Source organism: Pristiophorus japonicus, chromosome 26 (genome assembly GCF_044704955.1).
Source record: "Pristiophorus japonicus isolate sPriJap1 chromosome 26, sPriJap1.hap1, whole genome shotgun sequence".
Lineage (NCBI taxonomy): Eukaryota > Metazoa > Chordata > Chondrichthyes > Pristiophoridae > Pristiophorus > Pristiophorus japonicus.
Window position 1 is genome coordinate 5,938,476 of NC_092002.1, and position 19,554 is coordinate 5,958,029.

Consider the following 19,554-nt stretch of genomic DNA (forward strand, 5'->3'; position numbering starts at 1 on the left):
AGCTCTCTCTACACTGTCCCATCAAACACTCCCAGGGCAGGTACAGGGGGTTAGATACAGAGTAAAGCTCTCTCTACACTGTCTCATCAAACACTCCCAGGGCAGGTACAGCACGGGGTTAGATACAGAGTAAAGCTCCCTCTACACTGTCTCATCAAACACTCCCAGGGCAGGTACAGGGGGTTAGATACAGAGTAAAGCTCTCTCTACACTGTCTCATCAAACACTCCCAGGGCAGGTACAGCACGGGGTTAGATACAGAGTAAAGCTCCCTCTACACTGTCCCATCAAACACTCCCAGGGCAGGTACAGCACGGGGTTAGATACAGAGTAAAGCTCCCTCTACACTGTCTCATCAAACACTCCCAGGGCAGGTACAGCACGGGGTTAGATACAGAGTAAAGCTCTCTCTACACTGTCTCATCAAACACTCCCAGGGCAGGTACAGGGGGTTAGATACAGAGTAAAGCTCTCTCTACACTGTCCCATCATACACCTCACAGGGCAGGTACAGGGGGTTAGATACAGAGTAAAGCTCCCTCTACACTGTCCCATCACACACTCCCAAGGGCAGGTACAGCACGAGATAAAGTCTTTAGTCATGATGCTCTGTCCATCTTGCGTGTGGGTTCAGGCTTGATGGAGCATCTGATCTTTCTCTGCCCGACAACCACCGATGTCGCTTTGCCATCCACCTGTCTCCTGCACGGGGCGATCTCCTTCCGGCCCCGCACTGTGCAGCCTCTCTCAAAGCACTGGTCTCGAAGTTTCAGTGAGCCACACGGAGTCCGGAGGGGAGACACAGGATTCCACCACGCCATGATTGGGCCTGAGGAACGGAGGGGTGTCCATACCTCTTGGGGGGGGGGGGGGAAGGGAGGGTGGAGGTGAGGGTGAGGGGGGGGGGGGAAGGGAGGGTGGAGGTGAGGGTGAGGGGGGGGGGGGAAGGGAGGGTGGAGGTGAGGGTGAGGGGGGGGGGGGGAAGGGAGGGTGGAGGTGAGGGTGAGGGGGGGGGGAAGGGGGGGTGGAGGTGAGGGGCGGGGAGAGGGGGAAAAGACGGTGATCGTGGACGGACCTTGTCTGCTGGTCGATCCCCTTCAATGCCACGACCATTGTCATAGTTGGAACGCAGGCCACTATACGGCACCAAGTGTGCTGGGCTCTCACTGGAGCGAGTGGCCTCCAATCTGAAGATCATCGTAATCAAGAGGCATCTGTAAGACAGAAATCAGAAACTGGTTAGCATTTGTCTTTCTTGCAACTATTTTGTTGTTGAACATTAATACAAGTGTCCCTGATTAAAGGGGGACACAATAAACAAATTAACTTTTGGCAGTAAGCTTAATTCAAATCAACATTTGGTTGCCGGGGGTGATGATGCAATCCTTTTCTTTCTTACAATGCCACTTCTCTTCCTTCCCCTCGCCCCAGGGCGCTGGGGTAAAGTTCTAGACTTTTGTTGGTTAAGGGTTACAGAACCAAGGCGGGTAAGTGGAGTCAAGGCAGCAATCAGCCGTGATCTCATTCAACGGTGGAACACGCTCAAATAGGAAGACTTGCATTTATATAGCGCCTTTCACGACCACTGGACGTCTCAACTGTACGCAGTATTCCAGGTCTTTACAGCCAATGGGAGTGGAGTCACTGTTGTAACGCGGCAGCCAACGTGCGCACAGCAAGCTCCCACATACAGCCATGTGATAATGACCCAGATAATCTGTTTTTGCTATGTGGATTGAGGGATAAATATTGGCCCCAGGATACCGGGGAGAACTCCCCTGCTCTTCTTCGAAATAATGGCCATGGGATCTTTTACGTCCACCTGAGACAGCAGACGGGGCCTCGGTTTAACGTCTCATCCAAAAGACAGCACCTCCGACAGTGCGGCACTGCACTGGGAGTGTCAGCCTAGATTTATGTGCTCAAGTCTCTGCAGTGGGACTTGAACCCACAACCTTCTGACTCAGAGACAAGGGTGCTGCCCACTGAGCCACAGATGACACTCGAGGGGCTGAATGGCCTTCTCCTGTTCCTATGTTCCAATGGGAACCTTCAGGATATCACCCAAGTAGCTATTCCTCATGTTTGGGCCGAGACAGGGAATGTCCAAATCTTTGGTCCTTGTTGACCATTTAACTGCGTTCCACGGAGCTTTAGGGGCTGTGTCTAATTCCTTGTTACCATTAGCTCCCATCCGTGGCTGGCTAGTATTTGCCAACACAAAATGATTAAGCAGTGTCTCCATTTTAAAATTCTCATCATTGTTCTCAAATCCCTCCATGGCTTTTGCCTCGCCCTCCCCCCCTATCTCTGCAACCTCCTCCAGCCCCACAACCCTACACGATCTCTGCACTTCTCCAATTCCAGCCTTTTACGATTCCCCCCCACTCTCGATTTCCATCGCTCCACCATTGGTGGCCATGCCTTCAGCTGCCTGGGTCCTTGAAACATAGAAACATAGAAATTTACAGTGCAGGAGGAGGCCATTCCGGCCCACCGTGTCCGCGCCGGCCGACAAAGAGCCGCACGGCCCTCGGTCAGCAGCCCTGAAGGTTACATATAAACCTATGAACAATGACGGAAAGGTAAAGAGCACCCGGCCCAACCAGTCCGCCCCCCACATCTGCGACACCCCTTATACTGCACCTTAAGTACCCATCCAACCATCTCTTAAAAGTAGTGAGGGTTTCTGCATTGACCACTCTTCCAGGCAGCGAGTTCCAGATCCCGACTTCCCAATATTTAATCCCTCAATCAACATCACCAACAACCAGATTATCTGGGTCATTCACCACACTGCTGGCCGTGGGAGCTTGCTGTGCAGAAATTGGCTGCCGCATTTCCCACCGTTACAACGAAGCTTGGGGGTGGAGTATAAAAGCAGGGAAGTCTTGCTCCAGCTATACAGGAGTACTGCGTGCAGTTTTGGTTTCCATATTTCCGAAAGGATATGCTTACTTTGGAGGCAGTTCAGAGAAGGTTCACTCGGTTGATTCCGGGGATGAGGGGGGTTGACTTATGAGGGAAGGTTGAGGAGGTTGGGCCTCTACTCATTGGAATTCAGAAGAATGAGAGGTGCTCTTAGCGAAACATAGATTATGAGCGGGCTTGACAAGGTGGATGCAGAGAGGATGTTTCTGCTGATTAGGGGCATGAACTTAGAAGGGGGCATAATCTTAGAATAAGGGGCCGCCCATTTAAAACTGAGATGAGGAGAAATTTCTTCTCTCGGAGGGTTGTAAATCTGTGGAATTTGCTGCCTCAGAGAGCTGTGGAAGCTGGGACATTGAGTAAATTTAAGACAGAGATAAACAGTTTCTTAACCGATAAGGGGATAAGGGGGCGGGCAGGGAAGTGGAGCTGAGTCCATGATCGGATCAGCCATAATCGTATTGAATGGTGGAGTAGGCTCGAGGGGCCGAATGGCCGACTCCTGCTCCTATTTCTTATGTTCAAATGCACTTCATTGACTGTAAAGCGCTTTGGGACGTCCTGAGGTCGTGAAAGGCGCTATAGAAATGCAAGTTCTTTCTTTCACACGCTTGCACGAGGTCGCGCCCCGCGGGGGAACCCCTCCCCGATTTGTTTTCTCTTCTGTAATCCGAGAGGGGCTGAGGCCAATTGGGGCAGAGACAACTATTGGCGACCCCGCGTTTGTGAGCCACCTCACGGAGCGCCACTCACATCACAGTCCAACCGCACGTCCCATTCTGCGTCGGAGTCGGAGTCGGAAGACTCATAGAGCGGGATCAGCGAGGAGTGGGTGAGCTGCAGGAGCCAGTGCTGGATCTCCTGGTCGGGACGTCCGGCCGTCAGGTGGAAGGCGGTGCAGCCGTTGTACATCAGCCGGTCCACGTCCGCCCCGCGGTCAATGAGGAGCTGCACCACCTCCCTCCGCTGGAACTCCACGGCCAGGTGCAGGGGCGTTCGCCCGCTGCTCGATTCCTGTCGGTGGGGAGAGAGAGAGAGACACCGTTAGCCTGTAGTCCCACAGTGGGGAGAGAGAGAGAGAGAGAGACACCGTTAGCCTGTAGTCCCACAGTGGGGAGAGAGAGAGAGAGAGAGAGACACCGTTAGCCTGTAGTCCCACAGTGGGGAGAGAGAGAGAGAGAGAGAGAGAGAGACACCGTTAGCCTGTAGTCCCACAGTGGGGGGAGAGAGAGAGAGAGAGAGAGACACCGTTAGCCTGTAGTCCCACAGTGGGGGGAGAGAGAGAGAGAGAGAGAGAGAGAGAGAGACACCGTTAGCCTGTAGTCCCACAGTGGGGGGGGAGAGAGAGAGAGAGAGAGAGACACCGTTAGCCTGTAGTCCCACAGTGGGGGGAGAGAGAGAGAGAGAGAGACACCGTTAGCCTGTAGTCCCACAGTGGGGAGGGAGAGAGAGAGAGAGAGAGAGAGAGAGAGAGAGACACCGTTAGCCTGTAGTCCCACAGTGGGGAGGGAGAGAGAGAGAGAGAGAGAGAGAGACATCGTTAGCCTCTAGTCCCACAGTGGGGAGGGAGAGAGAGAGAGAGAGAGAGAGAGAGAGAGAGACACCGTTAGCCTGTAGTCCCACAGTGGGGGGAGAGAGAGAGAGAGAGAGAGAGAGAGAGAGACACCGTTAGCCTGTAGTCCCACAGTGGGGAGAGAGAGAGAGAGAGAGACATCGTTAGCCTGTAGTCCCACAGTGGGGAGGGAGAGAGAGAGAGAGAGAGAGAGAGACACCGTTAGCCTGTAGTCCCACAGTGGGGGGAGAGAGAGAGAGAGACACCGTTAGCCTGTAGTCCCACAGTGGGGAGAGAGAGAGAGAGAGAGACATCGTTAGCCTGTAGTCCCACAGTGGGGAGGGAGAGAGAGAGAGAGAGAGAGAGAGAGACACCGTTAGCCTGTAGTCCCACAGTGGGGAGGGAGAGAGAGAGAGAGAGAGAGAGAGACACCGTTAGCCTGTAGTCCCACAGTGGGGGGAGAGAGAGAGAGAGACACCGTTAGCCTGTAGTCCCACAGTGGGGGGAGAGAGAGAGAGAGAGAGACACCGTTAGCCTGTAGTCCCACAGTGGGGAGGGAGAGAGAGAGAGAGAGAGAGAGAGAGAGAGACACCGTTAGCCTGTAGTCCCACAGTGGGGAGGGAGAGAGAGAGAGAGAGAGAGAGACATCGTTAGCCTCTAGTCCCACAGTGGGGAGGGAGAGAGAGAGAGAGAGAGAGAGAGACACCGTTAGCCTGTAGTCCCACAGTGGGGGGAGAGAGAGAGAGAGAGAGAGAGAGAGACACCGTTAGCCTGTAGTCCCACAGTGGGGGGAGAGAGAGAGAGAGACACCGTTAGCCTCTAGTCCCACAGTGGGGAGAGAGAGAGAGAGAGAGACATCGTTAGCCATCGTTAGCCTGTAGTTCCACAGTGGGGAGAGAGAGAGACATCGTTAGCCTCTAGTCCCACAGTGGGGAGGGAGAGAGAGAGACATCGTTAGCCTCTAGTCCCACAGTGGGGAGAGAGAGAGACATCGTTAGCCTCTAGTCCCACAGTGGGGAGAGAGAGAGACATCGTTAGCCTCTAGTCCCACAGTGGGGAGGGAGAGAGAGAGAGACACCGTTAGCTTGTAGTCCCACAGTGGGGAGAGAGAGAGAGAGAGAAAGAGTGAGAGAGACATCGTTAGCCTGTAGTCCCACAGTGGGGAGAAAGAGAGAGAGAGAGAGACATCGTTAGCCTCTAGTCCCACAGTGGGGAGAGAGAGAGAGAGAGACATCGTTAGCCTCTAGTCCCACAGTGGGGAGAGAGAGAGAGAGAGAGAGACATCGTTAGCCTCTAGTCCCACAGTGGGGAGAGAGAGAGAGAGAGAGAGAGAGAGACATCGTTAGCCTCTAGTCCCACAGTGGGGAGAGAGAGAGAGAGAGAAAGAGAGACACTGTTAGCCTCAAGTCCCACAGTGGGGGGAGAGAGAGAGAGAGAGAGAGACATCGTTAGCCTCTAGTCCCACAGTGGGGAGAGAGAGAGAGAGAGACATCGTTAGCCTCTAGTCCCACAGTGGGGAGAGAGAGAGAGAGAGAGAGACATCGTTAGCCTCTAGTCCCACAGTGGGGGGGGGGAGAGAGAGAGAGAGAGACATCGTTAGCCTCTAGTCCCACGGTGGGGAGAGAGAGAGAGAGAGAGAGAGAGACACTGTTAGCCTCAAGTCCCACAGTGGGGGGAGAGAGAGAGAGAGAGAGAGACACCGTTAGCCTCTAGTCCCACAGTGGGGAGAGAGAGCGAGAGACAGAGAGACACCATTAGCCTCTAGTCCCACAGTGGGGAGAGAGAGCGAGAGACAGAGAGACACCATTAGCCTCTAGTCCCACAGTGGGGAGAGAGAGCGAGAGACAGAGAGACACCATTAGCCTCTAGTCCCACAGTGGGGGGAGAGAGAGAGAGACAGAGAGACACCGTTAGCCTGTAGTCCCACAGTGGGGGGAGAGAGAGAGAGAGACAGAGAGACACCGTTAGCCTCTAGTCGCATGTTGGAGTTTCCCCCCCGCCCCCGTCAAGAAAGAAAAAAAGAAGAGAAAGAGGAAAGAAGCAAACAGGGAGAGAGAGAGAGAGAGAGAGAGAGGGGGAAAGAAGCAGAGAGGAGAGAGACAGAAAGAGAAGACTTGCATATATAGCGCCTTTCACGACCATCGGATGTCCCAAAGCGCTTTACAGCCAATGAAGTACTTTTGGAACACAGTCACTGTTGTAATGTGGGAAACGCGGCAGCCAATTTGCGCACAGCAAGCTCCCACACACAGCAATGTGATAATGACCAGATAATCTGTTTTTGTGATGTTGATTGAGGGATAAATATTGGCCCCAGGGCACCGGGGAGAACTTCCCTGCTCTTCTTCAAAATAGTGCCATGGGATCTTTTACGTCCGCCTGAGAGAGCAGTGCTGAGAAGGCAATAACTCCAGTTGGGATAGGGTCTTGTGGGAGCTTGCTGTGCGCAAAATTGGCTGTTACATTATAACAGATGGGACGTTAAACCGAGGCCCCGTCTGCTCTCTCAGGTGGACCTAAAAGATCCCACGGCCACTATTTTGAAGAAGAGCAGGGGAGTTATCCCTGTTGTCCTGGGGCCAATATTTATCTCTCAATCAATGTAACAAAAACAGATGATCTGGGTCATTATCACATTGCTGTTTGTGGGAGCTTGCTGTGCGCAAATTGGCTGCCGCGTTTCCCACATTACAACAGTGACTGCACTCCAAAAGGAAGTACTTCATTGGCTGTAAAGCGCTTTGCAACGTCCTGATGTTGTGAAAGGCGCTATAGAAATGCAAGTCTCTCTTTGTAGGTACAATGTATGCAACAACACACAGGTGCGACTAGGCAGGTGAGGGGAAGACGTACCTGAGCGTTAATGTTGGCTCCTGAAGCAAGCAGCTGTTGTGCTGTTTCACAGTCTCCTCTCATTGCTGCGATGTGAAGGCACGTGTGACCTGTGAGGGAGAGACACCGGCTGTTAACACTCGGGGCATGGAGTCACACACACATAGCGCGTCCAAACCACATTCGACAAACTCCCTTTTGCCACTGTCGAACTGAGCCCACCGGTGCAGGACGGTTCCAGGTTCAATTCCCGGCCTGCCCCGAGTGAGCACTTTAATTGGCCTCAGCACCCCGGCGATGGTGGGCCGTGGGTGGGTGGGGAAGTGAACATCAGCGATTAGCCACCACCAGAGATCACCTGATGGAAGTGTGTTTGTGCCCGTGCATGGCACGCGAATCAGGCAAGAACAGGTTCGGGCTCGGCTGCGATGCTTCCACAGTCGAATAGCTGACTGACATTCCCTCTGCAGGATCGCTCATGAGGAAATGGCAGGCTGGGTGAATTAGTCAAGGGCTCCCATCCAGTGTTGATGTAACTGTTACCTCAGCAAGGAGTCAGGGAATTGCAAAGAATATACGGCACAGAAAGAGGCCATTTGGCCCAACCAGTCTATGCCGGTGTTTATACACTACACGAAGCACCTCCCGCTCCATCTCAGCCTGTCAACATATCTTTCTATTCCCTTTTTTCTCTCAAGTATTCGTCTAATTTCCTTTTGGAAGCATCTAAGCTATTCGCCTCAACCACTTCCTGTGGTAGCGAGTTCCACATTCTCACCACTCTCTGTTGAGTAAGGACATTTCTCCTTATTTCCCTACTGCATTCATTAGTGACAGTCCTGTATTGATGGCCCCTAGTTATAAATCCCCCCACAAGTGGAAACATTCCTCCGCATCTACTCGCACACAGTCACTCCCTTATCGTTCAAAAATCTGTCTATCTCCCCCTTAAATATATTCAAATAACCCAGCCTCCACAGCTCTCTGGGGCAGAGAATTCCACAGATTCATGACCCTCAGAGAAGAAATTCCTCCACATCTCCGTTCTAAATGGGCGACCCCTTTATTCTGAATCCATCGGGTTCACGGATGTCCCTTTAAGGAAGGAAATCTGCCTTCCTTACCCGGTCTGCCAATTATGTGACTCCAGGCCCAAAGCAATGTGGTCGACTCTTAACTGCCCCTATGAAATGGCCCAGTGAGACACTTGCCCATTAACTGCCCCTCCGACAGTGCGGCACTCCCTCAGTACTGCCCCTCCAACAGTGCGGCACTCCCTCAGTACCGCCCCTCCGACAGTGCGGCACTCCCTCAGTACTGCCCCTCCAACAGTGCGGCGCTCCCTCAGCACCGCCCCTCCGACAGTGCGGCACTCCCTCAGTACCGCCCCTCCGACAGCGCGGCACTCCCTCAGTACCGCCCCTCCGACAGTGCGGCACACCCTCAGTACCGCCCCTCCGACAGTGCGGCACTCCCTCAGTACTGCCCCTCTGACAGTGCGGCGCTCCCTCAGTACCGCCCCTCCGACAGTGCGGCGCTCCCTCAGCACCGCCCCTCCGACAGTGCGGCACTCCCTCAGCACCGCCTCTCCGACAGTGGGGCACTCCCTCAGCACCGCCTCTCCGACAGTACAGTGCTCCCTCAGTACCGCCCCTCCGACAGTGCGGCGCTCCCTCAGCACCGCCCCTTTGAAAGGTCAGCACTGTGGGAGCACCTTCACCACACGGACTGCAGCGGTTCAAGGCGGCGGCTCACCACCACCATTCGGGATGGGCAATAAATGCTGGCCATGCCGGTGACGCCTGCATCCCGTGAACTAATACATTAAGCACGCAAGAACACACCGTAGTAGTTGCGGATTTCCAGGTATTGTGCCGTGCTCCGGAGCGCGAGGTTACCGACGCCCGTTGGGTTGAGCAGCGAATTGGCGCAGCCCAGCTCCCCCTGCTGGCATGCGAGGTGCAACGCGGTGTTGCCGAGGTTATCTGCGCTCCCTCGGTCCGCCCCGCTCTGGACCAGCTCCCTGGTCACCTCCGGCATGCTCATGATCACCGACAGGTGCAGCGGGCTCTGGAAAAAATCAAGAGGAAAGAGGAATTTTTAAAAAGAGCGAAACCTTCAAACAAAGAATTATACTTCGAGGGGACATGATTTTAAGACCATTAGAAAAAGAATGAAGGGAGAACTTAGGAGAATTTATTCGTTTTACTGCGAGCTTTGTTCAGACCTGGAACGCCTGAAGCAGAATCCACTATCGCTTTTAAAATGGAATTTGAAAAAGGAAAACTTTTAATACTGGGAAAGGGCAGGGGAATAGGACTGAAAGACTTGCATTTCTATAGCACCTCTCACGACCACTGGACGTCACAAAGTGCTTTACAGCCAATGAAGTACTGTTTTCGGAGTGTGGTCACTGTTGTAATGTGGGAAATGCGGCAGCCAGTTTGCGCACAGCAAGCTCCCACAAACAGCAATGTGATAATGACCAGATAATCTGTTTTTAGTGATGTTGGTTGAGGGATAAATATTGGCCGCAGGTCACTGGGGATAACTCCCCTGCTCCTCTTCGGAATACTGCCCTGGGATCTTTTACGTTCCCCCCGAGAGCGCCTCGGTTCAATGTCTCATCTGAAAGACGACATCTCCAATAATGCAGCACCTCCTCAGCACTGCCCCTCCGACAGTGCGGCTCTCCCTCAGTGCTGCCCCTCCGACAGTGCGGCGCTCCCTCAGTGCTGCCCTTCCGACAGTGCGGCGCTCCCTCAGCGCTGCCCCTCCGACAGCGCAGAGCTCCCTCAGCACTGCCCCTCCGACAGCGCAGCGCGGCGCTCCCTCAGCGCTGCCCCTCCGACAGCGCAGAGCTCCCTCAGCACTGCCCCTCCGACAGCGCAGCGCTCCCTCAGCACTGCCCCTCCGACAGCGCAGCGCGGCGCTCCCTCAGCGCTGCCCCTCCGACAGCGCAGAGCTCCCTCAGCACTGCCCCTCCGACAGCGCAGCGCGGCGCTCCCTCAGCACTGCCCCTCCGACAGCGCAGCGCGGCGCTCCCTCAACGCTGCCCCTCCGACAGCGCAGAGCTCCCTCAGCACTGCCCCTCCGACAGCGCAGCGCGGCGCTCCCTCAGCACTGCCCCTCCGACAGCGCAGCGCGGCGCTCCCTCAACGCTGCCCCTCCGACAGCGCAGAGCTCCCTCAGCACTGCCCCTCCGACAGCGCAGAGCTCCCTCAGCACTGCCCCTCCGACAGCGCAGAGCTCCCTCAGCACTGCCCCTCCGTCAGCGCAGTGCGGCGCTCCCTCAGCACTGCCCCTCCGACAGCGCAGCGCGGCGCTCCCTCAGCACTGCACTGGGAGTTGTCAGCCTTGGATTCTGTGCTGAACTGTGTTAAACGGGACTCGTTGGGATACGGGGCAGCAGAGTTTATTCTTTCTACGTCTCTTGTCACGGTGGGGGGGTGGGGCGAGGTGGTGGGTGAGGGGATTGCCCCTCCACCAGATAGCGGGAGGCGACAAGACGAGACTCACCTGTCGGGATTTGTTCCAAAGGTTGATAACAGATGGTTCAGAACGCAGGAGGAAGCTGACAATATCTGGGCGCTTGTGCAGAATGGCCAGGTGGAGAAACCTGAGGAGAGAGAGAGAGAAGGAAAAAAATAAGTGACAGAGGTGTAAAGTGTGCACCGGTGAGTGTAAGAAATAGGAGCCTGCTCCGCCATTCAATAAGATCATGGCTGATCTGATCTTGGCCTCAGCTCCACTTCCCCGCCCGCTCCCCATAACCCTCGACTCCCTTATTGTTCAAAAATCTGTCGATCTCCACCTTAGATATATTCAATGACCCAGCCTCCACATCTCTCTGGGGTAGAGAGTTCCACAGATTCACAACCCTCAGAGAAGAAATTCCTCCTTATCTCTGTCTTAAATGGGTGACCCCTTGTTCTGAGACTATGCCCCCTAGTTCTAGATTTCCCCCACGAGGGGAAACATCCTCTCTGCATCTACCCTGTCCAGCCCCCTCAGAATCTTGTACGTTTCAATAAGATCACCTCATTCTTCTTCTCCAATGAGTACAGGCCCAACCTTTCTTCATAAGACAACCCCTTCATCTCAGGAATCAACCTCTGAACTGCCTCCAATGCAAATATATCCTTCCTTAAATAAGGAGACCAAAACTGTACGCAGTATGCTCACAGGTTTGTAGAGCTGGTGCACCATGAGTGGCTTAGCCAGTCATGCGTTGTTCACAAGACTCAATAAAACCCCAGCCAGTTGGCTTCAGGGGATCCACGATGGGGCAGGTGGTTGTGAGCCTGGTGGATGAACGGGTAATGTGTCATGTGATTGTTAAACCTTTTGCCAATAAACCAACTAGTTCTTAATAGCAGTGTGTTGCTATGAATTCTTAAGCAAAGAACCCATAAAGCAAATACATTACGGGGCGGGGGAAGAGGAGGAGGCATTGAGGCGGAGAACACACAGGGTGGGAACTTCCTGAGAAATCCCAATCTCCCTGACAGCAGCTCCCGCTTTGGAAGTGGTTAGTTATTTCCACACTACCTGGCAGCTGTGAATTGAAAATAAAATCGGGAATGCTGACACACTATTTATATAGAGGGGGAATTCCAGCGTGAATTCTTACTGTAAAAGGTCCCATTGGTGTCATAACCGGGGAAGTGAAGTTACAAAAAAAAAATCCGTTAAATTGACAATGATTTCCTTCTGGTCCAATTTCTTCCCCCAAGCCTTTCCTCATTCCAACAACTTGAAGGTTATACAGTGCCATTAAATGTAGTAGAACGTCCCAAGGAAAGAAAGACTTGCATTTATATCGCGTCTTTCACGACCACCGGATGTCTTAAAGCGCTTTACAGCCAATGAAGTACTTTTTGGAGTGTAGTCACTGTTGTAATGTGGGAAACGCGGCAGCCAACTTGCGCACAGCAAGCTCCCACACACAGCAATGTGATAATGACCAGATAATCTGTTTTTGTGATGTTGATTGAAGGATAAATATTGGCCCCAGGACGCCGGGGAAAACCTCCCTGCTCTTTTCTGCAAAATAGTGGCCGTGGGATCGTTTACGTCCAACTGAGAGAGCAGACGGGGCCTCGGTATAACGTCTCATCTGAAAGATGGCACCTCCGACAGTGCGGCGCTCCCTCAGCACCGCCCCTCCGACAGTGCGGCGCTCCTTCAGCACTGCCCCTTCGACAGTGCGGCGCTCCCTCAGCACCGCCCCTCCGACAGTGCGGCGCTCCCTCAGCACTGCCCCTCCGACAGTACAGCGCTCCCTCAGCACCGCCCCTCCGACAGTGCGGCGCTCCCTCAGCACCGCCCCTCCGACAGTGCGGCGCTCCCTCAGCACCGCCCCTCCGACACTCCCTCAGCACCGCCCCTCCGACAGTGCGGCGCTCCCTCAGCACCGCCCCTCCGACAGTGCGGCGCTCCCTCAGCACCGCCCCTCCGACAGTGCGGCGCTCCCTCAGCACCGCCCCTCCGACAGTGCGGCGCTCCCTCAGCACTGCCCCTCCGACAGTGCGGCGCTCCCTCAGCACCGCCCCTCCGACAGTGCGGCGCTCCCTCAGCACTGCACTGGGAGTGTCAGCCTGGAATAATGTGCTCAAGTCCCTGGAGTGGGACTTGAACCCACAACCTTCTGACTCAGAGGCGAGAGAGAGGGCTGCCCACTGAGCCACGGCTGAGATGAGGCAGAAATGATATAATATTTGACACCAAAGCCACACTTGGAGATAATTAGCCTCTTGCACACCCCTGCCACTTCCTTCACCCCACCATTGGTGACCGTGCCTTCAGCTGCCTGGGCCCTAATCAATCGATTTTTGCACTCTAAGGGATATGGGGATTGGGCGGAAAAGTGGAGTTGAGGTCGATGATCAGCCATGATCTTATTGAATGGCGGAGCAGGCTCGAGGGGCCGAATGGCCGACTCTGCTCCTATTTCTTCTGTTCTTGTGTTCTTAAGCTCTGAAATTCCCACCGCCTCTCTCTCCTCCTTTAAGACACTGCCTCTTGGACCACGGTTTATTACCTGCCCTAATATCTCCCTATGTGGCTTGGTATCAAACCTTGTCCGATTTACGCACCTTGGGACCTTTTTTTTTACTGTGTCAAAGGCGCTATATAAATCTAAGTTGTTGTTGTTGCAGAGGACCGCACACGCTTTTCTTTCTGTCAATGTTAACGGGCGAGATATTTGGTCGAGACACTGAAATAGCACTGGCCTCACAGGGGACATGGGTCAGGGTCGCAGGTCACCGAAGCACGAGCCAACCAACAGTGAGTCACACGTGCATTACTTCTGCATTAGTCATTCTCGGTCGCTTCATTCTCTCACGAGCTATTACCCCGCCTCGCCAAACCCTTTATACAATCGAATCAAGGACACTTCCACCTGGGTTTCCCCAGTCAGGTCAAAACAGGAATGTCCCACATTCATAAGCTCATAAGAAATAGGAGCAGGAGTCGGCCATTCGGCCCCTCGAGCCTGCTCCGCCATTCAATGAGATCACGGCTGATCTTCGACCTCAACTCCACTTTCCCGCCCGATCCCCATATCCCTTGACTCCAAAAATCTAGCGATCCCACTCAGCCTTGAATATACTCAACGACTGAGCCTCCACGGCCCTCTGGGGCAGAGAATTCCAAAGATTCACCACCCTCTGAGTGAAGAAATTCCTCCTCATCTCAGTCCTAAATGGCCGACCCCTTATCCTGAGACTGTGTGACCCCTGGTTCTAGACTCCCCAGCCCGGGGGGGAAACACCCTCCCTGCATCTACCCTGTCAAGCCCCTGTAAGAATGTTGTATGTTTCAATGAGATCACCTCTCATTCTTCTAAACTCCAGAGAGTATCGGCCCATTCTACTCAATCTCTCCTCATAGGACAGCACCCTCATCCCAAGAATCAATCTTCCTGGTCTATACCGAGTCTGTTGATCGGAGTCAGGATGGCTGCTACAAGGGACAGAAGGTGGGACTCATTTATTTAATACCACATCATACAATAACTTGTATTTATATAGGGCCTTTAACGTAGTGAAATGTCCCAAGGTGCTTCACAGGAGTATGAGATTCAAAATTTGACACTGAGCTGCATAAGTAGAAATTAGCGCAGGTGACCAAAAAGATATCGGTTTTAAGGAGCTTCTTGAAGGGAGGAAAGAGAGGTCGAGAGGTTTAGGCAGGGAGTTCCAGAGCTTGGGGCCCAGGCAACAGAAGGCACGGCCACCGATGGCTGAGCGATTATAATCAGGGAGGCTCAAGAGGGCAGAATTAGAGGAGCGCAGACATCTCGGGGGGGAAGTTGTGGGGCTGGAGGAGATTACAGAGATAGGGAGGCGTGAGGGGCCATGGAGGGATTTGTAAACAAGGATGAGAATTTTGAAATTGAGGCATTGTTTAACCAGGAGCCAATGTGGGTCAGCGAGCACAGGGGGGTGATGGGTGAGCGGGACTCGGTGCAAGTTAGGACACGGATAACCAAATTACAGGGTATTTGTATATACGTAAAAACCAGGCTGAGCCCTCAGCAAATTCTATGACGAGCAACCTCTGTTGAACTGGTCTTATAGCACTGCAGTTACAACGTCACATATTTATTTACAAGCGTAGTTTAGCAACACTCGGGTAGAAATTGTGACTCATGTTCTCAAAACAAGCCCCGCGTTGTACCAGCACAGAGGGGAGGTTTTGTACAGGAACCGAACATCTCTATCGCCACAGCTTGACGCGTTGACAAGCTGCCAGTCAGGATTAGAAAAACCCGCAGAAACACGAGGAATTTTCCCAAGGTTTGCTCATAGGGAATTCCCTTGGACCTTATCAGGAACTGCAGGGACTTTCATCTGCAGTGTTTGGAATGCTTCAACAGAGAACAGGAATGAAACGACTTTGGAAATTACTTGGAAGGACATAGAATTTACACAAACAGATCATTCAGTTCAACGGGTCTGTGCCGGTGTTTATGCACAAGCCTCATCCCACCCTACCCTTCTATTTCTCTCTCCCTCGTGTGCTTATCTAGCTTCCTGGTAAATGCATCATCATCATTATAGGCAGTCCCTCGGAATCGAGGAAGACTTGCTTCCACTCCTAACATGAGTCCTTAGGTGGCTGAACAGTCCAATACGAGAGCCACAGTCCCTGTCACAGGTGGGACAGAGAGTGGTTGAGGGAAGGGGTGGGCGGGACTGGTTTGCCGCACGCTCCTTCCGCTGCCTGTGCTTGGTTTCTGCACGCTCTCGGCGACGAGACTCGAGGTGCTCAGCGCCCTCCCGGATGCATTTCCTCCACTTAGGGCGGTCTTTGGCCAGGGACTCCCAGGTGGCAGCGAGTTCCACATTCTCACCACTCTCTGGGTAAAGAAGTTTCTCCTGAATTCCCCATTGGATTTATTCGTGGAAACATCTTGTACCGTATCGAACCCCTTCATAATTTTAAAGACCTCTATCGGGTCACCCCTCGGCAGGTTCAGTCTTTGTTGATAGTTAGAACGAGTTTGGTTCCTCTATTTTATTGCGTTTGCAAAAAATTTGTATTTTAAAAAATTTGGGATGGATTCTATACCCAAGGACAGACAAGCAGAAGCAATGATGTTTTAGAAAGGTGATGTTGATGGTGAGGTGTGTGTTGGGATTGCTAAACTAGGTGCCCCTGAATTGGGGAAATCAATTAGCGTTCCTGCTCCTGATGACAAACCAGTGAAACATCCTGGAAGGGGCTTGGGGCAAGGAAGGGGGAAAAAAAAAAAAATCAGGATTTGTCTGCAAATTGGTTCCCACTCTCATATAGCCCATCAACAGACTATTGAGGTAAGATCAACCATGAATGACAGAACAGGCCAGAGGTGCTGAACGGCCTCCTCCTCTTCCTATCTTATACACGAGGACAAGCCATTTATGATCCACAATGAATATATCCCGGGTCTGGTGTAATGTATGCATCTGCGAGTATGCTCACTGGTTTGTGGAGCTGTTGCTCGGTGAGTGGCTTAGCCAGTCATGTGATGTTCACAAGACTCAATAAAACCCCGGCCAGTTGGGTCTAAGTCACCCAGGATGAGGTATGCAGTTGTGAGCCTGGTGGATGAATTGGTAATGTGTAGTGTGATTGCTAAACCTTTTGCTAATAAACCAACTAGTTCTTAATAGCAATGTGTTGCTGTGAATTCTTAAGCAAAGAACTCGAAGCAAATACATTGCACCTGGAGTGAGGCTAAGCGTTTAGGATCAGACTGTACGGACACGATGGGCCGAATGGCCTCCCCCTCAATGTTTAATGAGTCTCAATGTTAAAACACATTCTGACCGGAATAGATTGCATCTCTCGTCATCCTCTCCTTCACATTCTTACTTGCTCCGACCTCTCTCTCCCACACAGATCCTTTTTGTGCTCTTCCTCCGCATTCTCCCTCATCTTAAAACTGAACCTCTCCCTTTCATTCTTACCAAGTTGCATACTGCACATTACTGAGGGAGCGCCGCGCTGTCGGGGGGGGCGGTGCTGAGGGAGCGCCGCACTGTCGGAGGGGCAGTGCTGAGGGAGCGCCGCACTGTCGGAGGGGCAGTGCTGAGGGAGCGCCGCGCTGTCGGAGGGGCGGTGCTGAGGGAGCGCCGCACTGTCGGAGGGGCAGTGCTGAGGGAGCGCCGCACTGTCGGAGGGGCGGTGCTGAGGGAGCGCCGCACTGTCGGAGGGGCGGTGCTGAGGGAGCGCCGCACTGTCGGAGGGGTGGTGCTGAGGGAGCGCCGCGCTGTCGGAGGGGCAGTGCTGAGGGAGCGCCGCGCTGTCGGAGGGGCGGTGCTGAGGGAGTGCTGCGCTGTCTTTCAGATGAGACATTAAACCGAGGCTCTGTCTGCCCTCTCGGGTGGGCGGAAAAGATCCCACGGCCACTATTTCAAAGAAGAGCCGGTGTCCTGGGGCTAATATTTATCCCTCAATCAACATCACTAAAAAAAAACAGATTATCTGGGTCATTATCACATTGCTGTGTAGTGGGAGCTTGCTGTGCGTAAATTGGCTGCCGCGTTTCCCACATTACAACAGTGACTACACTCCAAAAAATACTTCACTGTGATGACCAGAGATGCTGTACAAAAGATTTATTTAGATCCCCCGGCTGAATGAGCAGGAATATGGATAATTCCTTAGCCTGAGAATCACATTCAAAGCCACAACATTCTTATTTTTAAGAATAAAAACGTTCATGTTAATAATCATTCATGGAAATGGTTTAAGTATCAAACACGTGGTGGGGAGGGAAGAGGGCGATTGTTACAACATTTAAAACAAAACTTACGTGTCCCCATCTTCACTCCTGAACCACGTCCAGTTCTGGGCTCGGCTCTGCTCCTCCACACTGCCAGAGCTGACAGTTAAATGTTCCATCTGATCAGAAATGCTGTTCAGGCTCTCATCCGCCTCTTGCATGGAGTCGATGCCACTGTCCAGCCGATCCCCCTCCAGCCCGAACTTGGCATCCTGAAGTTTGACATGCCTCCTCCTGTTCTGGTCGCTTTCAAGAACTCCTCTGAAATTGACCGAGAGATCAGCCATCGCCTTGTTCACTTAAAATATATATTTTCCCCTTTTTACAAAACTACTTTTTCCCCTCTTCCTTGGGTAACTTTTTGCAGCCAGGCCACACACACACACACACACACACACTGTGTTCTCTGCACTCTCTGGCTATCTGCTTCAGACTGCCAATGTGGGAGGAAGCTTATAAAAACTTTATTACACAGCCACGCCTCGCTATGTCTGATTTTAGACAGGGGAATACCACACATGTGACTGGGTGCTTTTTTAACGTGACTAATTAAATGACTATCTTCTTTTATTACAAAGTTAAAACCCTGGCTCCTTTTTCAATTGCCTTCTTTTGGAGTCTTGATAAAAAAAACTCCCAAACTTTTTAAAAACTTTTAATCTGGGTGGCTTTTAAATGTACACATTTTAGGCACAGGGCGGAAGGAAATGGTTTTTTAGCTATTTCCTCCGACAATTTTTCAGAATTTATAAGGTAAAAATCCCTCTCCCTCCCCTATTTATATCTACTGCGGATATTTTAAGAAATGGGAGTAGGATTCGGCCCTTCGAACCTGCCCTGCTAACTTTTCAGGGCTTGAGGGAGTTTAAGTGCATTGAGAAGGTTAAGAACTGTTTTGAATGTGGTCTTTAAAATAATGAAGGAAGATTAACAGGTTTTAAAAAAAATTCATATCATCTTTAAACTCTTTCTTCCCCTTTTACGATTTGCATTTAGGGTTAGGATTGCAGTCAGATAGAAAAATAAAGATTTGCATTTATATAGCGCCTTGCACAACCACCGGATGTCTCAAAGTGCTTTTACAGCCAATGAAGTACTTTTTGGAATGTAGTCACTGTTGTAATGTGTGGGGAACGTGGCAGCCACTTTGTGCACAGCAAGCTCCCACAAATCCCAGGCTGCAGCGGTTCAAGAAGGCGGCTCACCACCACCTTCTCCAGGGGCAATTGGTTATCCAAAACTCGGTTGCCCCGTGTCCTAACTCGCACCGAGTCCCGTTCACACATCACCCCCTGTGCTCACTGCCCCGTGTCCTAACTCGAACCAAGTCCCGCTCACCCATCACCTCCTCTGCTTGCTGGCCTGTGTCCTAACTCGCACCGAGTCTCGCTCACCCATCGCCCCCTGTGCTCGCTGCCCCGTGTCCTAACTCGCACCATGTCCCGTTCACCCATCGCCCCCTGTGCTCACTGCCCCGTGTCCTAACTCGCACCGAGTCCCGCTCACCCGTCGCCCCCTGTGCTCGTTGCCCCGTGTCCTAACTCGCACCGAGTCCCGCTCACCCATCACCTCCTCTGCTCGCTGGTCTGTGTCCTAACTTGCACCGAGTCCCACTCACCCATCACCCCGCTGTGCTCGCTGACCTACATTGGCTCCCGGTTAAGCAACGTCTTGATTTCAAAATTCTCATCCTTGTTTACAAATCCCTCCATGGCCCTCGCCCCTCCCTATCTCTGTAATCTCCTCCAGCCCCACAACCCCCCGAGATGTCTGCGCTCCTCTAATTCTGCCCTCCTGAGCATCCCTGACTGTAATCGCTCAACCATCGGCGGCCGTGCCTTCTGTTGCTCTGGAACTCGCTGCCTAAATCTCTCCGCATCTCTTTCCTCCTTCAAGATGCTCCTTAAAACCTACCTCTTTGACCTAGCTTTCGGTCACCTGCGCTAATTTCTACTTATGT

General features: G+C 52.7%; 1 protein-coding gene across 1 annotated transcript; it reads right to left on the bottom strand.

Moving 5' to 3' along the window:
* Positions 1-958: 958 nt before the first annotated feature.
* LOC139239141 (NF-kappa-B inhibitor alpha-like) lies at positions 959-19,314 on the bottom strand. The gene is made up of 6 exons (XM_070867709.1): positions 17,625-19,314; positions 10,835-10,934; positions 9,160-9,385; positions 7,337-7,425; positions 3,685-3,945; positions 959-1,214 (listed from the first exon to the last, which is right to left on the bottom strand). Exons 1-6 carry the CDS (start codon positions 17,879-17,881, stop codon positions 1,164-1,166), a joined length of 984 nt encoding a protein of 327 aa, XP_070723810.1. The 5' UTR covers positions 17,882-19,314; the 3' UTR covers positions 959-1,163.
* Positions 19,315-19,554: the final 240 nt, after the last annotated feature.

What these genes read in the sequence shown, in the direction of transcription:
- LOC139239141 (XM_070867709.1), bottom strand. Translation starts at nt 17,881, where the DNA reads ATGGCTGATCTCTCGGTCAATTTCAGAGGAGTTCTTGAAAGCGACCAG. An exon ending in AGGAGTGAAGATGGGGACAC is followed by an intron (nt 10,935 to 17,624) that starts GTAAGTTTTGTT and finishes CTCTCTCCTCAG; the next exon opens with GTTTCTCCACCTGGCCATTC. An exon ending in ACGTGCGGTTGGACTGTGAT is followed by an intron (nt 1,215 to 3,684) that starts GTGAGTGGCGCT and finishes TCTGTCTTACAG; the next exon opens with ATGCCTCTTGATTACGATGA.